Source organism: Etheostoma cragini, chromosome 9 (assembly GCF_013103735.1).
Source record: "Etheostoma cragini isolate CJK2018 chromosome 9, CSU_Ecrag_1.0, whole genome shotgun sequence".
In the NCBI taxonomy this organism is placed as follows: Eukaryota; Metazoa; Chordata; class Actinopteri; order Perciformes; family Percidae; genus Etheostoma; species Etheostoma cragini.
Window position 1 is genome coordinate 8,909,454 of NC_048415.1, and position 6,040 is coordinate 8,915,493.

The following is a 6,040-nucleotide window of genomic DNA, read 5'->3' on the forward strand; positions in this document are numbered from 1 at the left end:
TGGAAAATGGCTGCAATGAAACAAAGAGTGAAAAATTTAAAGGGGTCTGAATACTTTCCGTACCCACTGTATATACCAACAATGGATCAGTCAGAACCAGTACATAAAACAGTTTTCATTCTTTTACAAATGTTGTATGTCATTGCTGTTTAGATTTTCCAGACTAGACACTTGTCTCCCTAAAATGACTCATGTTTTTCGGCGTTGTAGAAACTTGAGTCAACAGACTTTGATGAGAAAAAGGAGATCAACAAAAGGAAACAGCTGATCTTGGAGGGGAAGGTACGTTTTTGTTGTTGTTTTCCCTTTCCCTTACCCAGTTGGCACAATTTAGCAAAACCAAGTTTCTGTAAATACTATCAAGATGAAACAAAACGTCAAGTTCAGTTTATTTTAGAGTGATTTCCTAGAGAAGAACAAATATGTAGCTGTAAACTTCCGTTAAGGAGTTTTGTAAAGTATTTGGTACTAATTATAGGTAAAATGGAGACAGTTTATTTCCTACACTTCTTCAGGTTAACATGCAAAAACATCAACACATGGTAAATTAAGTTTATAATTTATTTACAGAAGTTCTTTCAAGGAAATTTCTCTGGAAATCGACAATTTCTTTAAACCACAACTTAAAGCGTAACTCTCGCCAAAATTACAACCTAGGGTCTTTTTGTGAGTGTATCTTAGTTAAAGGTTTGTTTAAAAGCATAATTGGGATGGAAGCAACACTTTTAAGATTCACTGTATTTTCTTTTTGGCTCAAATGGCCCTTTGAATGAGAGTGCTAGGGTCACTATGTTAGCTTCAAAAATCACTATTTTTAAAACACTACAAACACTGAAACTTTGCCCAATAGCACCAGGGGCTCTACACATGAACTTGAGCATTGTTTGTGTACACAAACTCTTTGCAAGATGGCAGCAACCGGAAAAACCAACAGCTAAAGTGAGTCTTTCAAAAACTCTTTATTAACTGTGTACACAATGTTCTCAACGCTCAAGTTCATGTGTACAGCCCCTGGTGATACTTGGAGATAAAAAATAGGGATTGTGATGCTACCACAGTAGTGACCCTAGCACCATTTAAAAGGCCAAATGCCCCAAAATGAAAATACAGTGAATCTTAAAAGTGGCACATCTATCCTAATTATGCTTTTAAACCAAAGTTTGACTCGGGTTCATTCACAAAAAGACCCTAGGTTGTATTCTGGTGAGAGTTTTGCTGCAAGTGATAGCTTTGTCCATTTTCCAAACAATCAGTACCAAATACCCTTGGACGATTAAACTGTATAAGGCTTCTGAGAATCTGCCCGTGCGAGTTGAACTGGCCTGTTGTTGATTTGTGGTCAAACTGCTGTTTCAGGATCCCGACCTCGAGGCTAAGAGAAAAGCCGAGCTGGAGAAGATCAGGAGCCAGAAGAAGAAATTTAAACTAAAAATCCAGGAGAGCATTCAGAGACAGAAACATGGACAGCTGAAAAAAAAACTGATAAAGAGAAAACAGATGAAAAAGAAAAAGGCAACTGCATGAAAACTGCTCTGACCCCTGTATATACTAAAGATGTTACTGTACAATATCCAATATCTTTATGTGGCAATCCGCAAATAAATTTGAACTTGTGCTGAATTTCATATAATCAAAACTGCTCAAATTGACAGCCTTTTATTGATTCAGTTTAACAAGAAACCACCATGTTGTGATGAAACTTCACTGCAAATATATTTCAGATAGGTATTTACATCACATTGAGCTCTCAATCTCTGCCTGTTGACATAAGGGTTTGGATGCAAATGTATGCAACAACTAATTTACAACTGAATCACTTCAATGATCACTGCACATGTTGCAATTCATTGTGGCTCAGAAGATGGGAAAACACCAAAGCAATAATATCACGGGCAGCAGGTTCTGAAAGCTCTAACATGTTAGGATCTCAGTGGAACAGGTTGACTTGTGATACCAATTCATTGCACAATAGATTTGCACAATGTCAACAAAACAGAATTATTTCTAAGTCAAATAAACATGGCAATATCTACTTGTAACATGATTGTCTGCTGAAATAAGAAGCAGGTGAGAAACATCAGAGGAGTACATTCTTACTGTGTTCAGAAAGCATCTTTCCTGGAAGAGTCAAAAAACTACAATCCGTTGGAAAGTTTGAGGAGGAGATACAAAAACTAATGACAGGAAACGGCGTCCGCCTCATTACTGTTGTCAGCAAGTTGCTACAAAAACTGATTTTAGTAAAACTACACAAAATGGCTAAATAACACCTAGCTAAACAAAACATGACACACGCAAAGCAGCGAATCCTCAGACAAAAGCAAAGTTTGGATCAACTTAAGGTTCAAGTTCACACAGTCCTCCAGGAAGAGGGTTTAGGATCCACATAAATCTCCAGAGGAACTCTACAAGGAATACATAATGCCGGCAAAACAGCTTTGCACAAATAAAGTCCACAGAAGGAAAAATAAATTCTACCAGCCTTCATTTTATTTTACTCCACAGAGAAGGAAGGTGGCTTTTTTTCATCTGCCCATCCTTTGAGAAACAACCCAACTACTAAACTCACTGACCTCATCTTTACCTGACCTGATTATTTATTTATTTTTAAAAATTAAAATATTCCAACATGTCCTTTTTTTTTAATGCTGGTAGTTTGATTTCTAACTACATTCATGCTTGTGCTGCAGCTGTTTATTTGAAGGTGATTGGTTATAGGCACTGATTCAGGTTTCTCATTCACGTGGCATTAATCGCCTTGTCATCAAATCAGTACTGATGGCATTTCCACTGTGTGTAACTGGGGTTTAGTAAAGTTTAAAAAATATTGTCATCCACAAGAACCAAAGACTTTTCAGATTATGTTTAATTTAAATTATAGGGTTTTGTTGAGATTCTACAAACATTTCCTTTTTGAAAGATGTAATTCTCCACCCCTGATTATATTTAGATTTGTGGCTGGGGAATATGGCCATGAGCTTGGCTATATTGCTTGTCATGTGAAAATTATTCACTGCATCAAAATGCTGTGTGAAAGGACACTGGGTTTACAACTACATCTAATTTGGGGTCATCTAGTGGGACTGAACAGTCCTAAAGCCACGTTTCCCTTAACATTTCTAACCCGTCAGTGGCCTTAACTCATTTTCCAGATGTGGAAACTCAAAACCTTCTTATTCAGCCACCTTCCTTTTCTACTCCTTACCTGTGGTGGATTGATTGCCAGGACCGCCTGTAAGCCTTGACTACCATAATCATCCTTCTTCCTCGTTTTTTTTTCTCCTCAAGAAGGGATTTGTGTGTGAGTGTGGACACTCCACAATCCCCTGAGGAATCAATCAATGCAAAGCATTAAAGCATTTGCCAATCTAAGCGTACACAGAGTTTTAAAAAAAACATCTGGTCATGAAGCACAGCAGGACATAAACAACCCCTCCTTTCAAAAGATTTAAATAAGGAAAAGCCTTCGCTGAAACATCAAATGACTGAGTTGAATATTCAATGCTGGTCGTGTTTGATAGTTTCAATGACTTTTTTGCAATTTTGTGCTCTGTGTTAAGAAAGGTACTTCAGAGAAGGAAAAACTCCCATGATGATCTTGATATCGGTGGGATATCGTCATGTCTGAAATCCCCTTGCCTGACGTGGTAGAAACCACCCTGCAAAAGACCTTGTGAAAGAGCCTGTGGTTCTCAAGGCGAAAGGTATTTCAATTCAAGGCTCTTTAATCTTAGACTCAAGCACAGAAACCGTGTTTTTTTATTTCCTCTCCAAGAGTGTTGACTGCTGCTTCCTTCAGAGGCTGCTGAGGTTTTTGGGCCCACTAGAAGATTGATGGTGCCGCTCTCCTCCCATGATAAACCAAATTTAAGAAATACAGGTTGCGAAACCAACCAACTTTTAGCATTGGGATTTTGTGTTTCCTGTTTGATGGCTTTCTGTAATCATGCGCCCTGCAAGTTTGGAGAACAAGTTCTTCAAATTCAGCTGGAAAGCTTTCGATCCCCATCTGAAGTTAAGATAGCTTTCCTTCGTTTCCTGGAGGCTGTGGGTTTAAGGGGCTGGCTGGATTATTTTGTTGGGAGTTGAGCCTCATTTGGATTCCCACGAGAGACCGTTGAGATCTCCCCTCCGTTTCCCTCAGCAGCTCGACCACACGCCGCCATCTTCTCGACTTCCCTCCTTCACTTTGGACGGGCATCGGTCCCTGTCTTCTCGCTTGTTCACTCGGCCTCTCTTGCCAGCTCCATGCCCGTCTGTTTGTGCCCTCTTCCGTCTTCTACCCTCTTATTTCTCTCCCTGGTCATTGGTTTCGTTTCGCTATCCCGTCGCTTTCACTTGGTGGTGCTTCGGTTGTAGCAGAGGAAAACAGGTATCCATTTTATGTTTTTATTATTTCCCAGATTAAAAAGCTGATGAACTAAGCTCAGCTCAAGCCTAGCTCCCTTCTTCAAGTAACCTGCAAGACACAAAATAGCTGTATAGCCTTATGTCCACAACATAAAGATGATTTAAAAAAAAAAAAAGATGAGTAACACTGGCTTTAGCAAAGACCAGAGACAGATGTCTAACAGAAAAAAATATTTCTGTCTCCAGTGAAAGAAAATAAGACATATTATTAAAGTGCCAATATCCTCAGAATCTGCTTAATTGCTCTAACTAAACCTTCCTGAAACTCAGAATACTTTAAGTTCAGAGTCACAGTCATCAAAGACAGTGAGCCTAATGATCTAAGAATCATCAAAAGTCAATTTTATTTCTATAGAGCTGAGTAGGAAAACACACAAACACATTCCTTTCAGAAAGGAAACATGATAACTTCCCAAACCCTAAATGAGCTACGCTGTTACTACAAAGACTATGTTTTAAGGATGTACTTACACTTTAGAATTGTGACAGTCCAGTCACCCCACCATGTTGGTATGCACGTTCACCCTGGTATGTCGAATCCTGGGACAGAGCCACGTCGATTTGGGACTTGAACTCATCGCCTAGGTAGCTGTCCTGGAGAACAGGAGGACAGAAACATCATCAGACATATTTCACACATCAGCCTTTATTTAAATCTCTTCTAATGCAAACCTATATATTTGATCTAATATGTATTTATATTATTCCTTATATAATTTTACTGGATTTGCTAAATTCAAATAACAAACAATGTGACCAGTTCAACTGAACTATACCACTTAATATTGATTATCTTAAATGATAATTCTTCTTTAATTAAGTGACAGTAATGCACTACCTGAGACAGCTCTGGCTGGGAGAGGCCAGGCTGGCTCATCTGAGAGGGCTGGCTCATGGAGATGTAGCCCTGTGTTAGCGGCCCCTGGGAGAAAGGCTGGGAGGCCCCATCCTGGCTGGCCTGGCTGTTTGGTCCGTTACCCTGACTGGCACCCTGGTGTGCCGACCCACGAATCCTCTGCCGCCCGCCACGTCCAGGCTTACCCTTCATAGCTCCACGACCTAGATAGAAAAATAGATCAGGACAACAGTAATCAATATGACAATATGCGTTTGTTTGTGGCGAGGCCACAAAATGTTGGATAACGTATGTATGTACAAAATGTAAGATGGTTGTGAGGAACTACAGTAAGTGAGGCTTGGGATATACTGGGGATTATTGCTGTTGGACAATAAAGACAGGGTGTGATCTAGTACCTGAAAATTGTCAGTATATCAGGGACACACATATTTTTGCACTTTCATTATGTTTTTTTATTGTGGTGAGAAATTCAAAACGTGAATTGTTTGTACTATTAGAGCCTATTTTGTGTTAGCCTTTGCCATCTGAGGAAAAATTAGTTAATAATCTGTGTGCTTGTGACGGCTCATACCACTGTGTGTCAGTTACTATTGATCTTTACAATAAACAAATGACAGTTCATGAAATCTGGGGACATTCATCCATAATAGAAAATTAAACGCATTTTTTACTAAGCAGCTAAAAAAATGGATGGTCAATATACACTCACCGGCCACTTTATTAGGTACACCTGTCCAACTGCTCGTTAACACTTAATTTCTAAGCAGCCAA

At 39.2% G+C, this 6,040-nt stretch overlaps 2 protein-coding genes across 2 annotated transcripts in view; one reads left to right on the top strand and one right to left on the bottom strand.

The window, feature by feature from the left end:
* ddx49 (DEAD (Asp-Glu-Ala-Asp) box polypeptide 49) overlaps positions 1-2,600 on the top strand; it is a 7,831-nt gene extending 5,231 nt beyond the window's left edge. The window contains exons 12-13 of the mRNA XM_034881218.1: positions 211-282; positions 1,357-2,600. Of these exons, the coding sequence (XP_034737109.1) occupies positions 211-282; positions 1,357-1,524 (240 nt within the window). The 3' untranslated portion in view covers positions 1,525-2,600. The remainder of the gene's footprint in view (positions 1-210; positions 283-1,356) is intronic.
* LOC117950817 (regulator of nonsense transcripts 1-like) overlaps positions 1,641-6,040 on the bottom strand; it is a 17,930-nt gene continuing 13,530 nt past the window's right edge. Inside the window, exons 18-20 of the mRNA XM_034882162.1 lie at positions 5,249-5,590; positions 4,882-5,004; positions 1,641-4,459 (exon numbers count right to left, since the gene is read on the bottom strand). Of these exons, the coding sequence (XP_034738053.1) occupies positions 4,885-5,004; positions 5,249-5,590 (462 nt within the window). The 3' untranslated portion in view covers positions 1,641-4,459; positions 4,882-4,884. The remainder of the gene's footprint in view (positions 4,460-4,881; positions 5,005-5,248; positions 5,591-6,040) is intronic.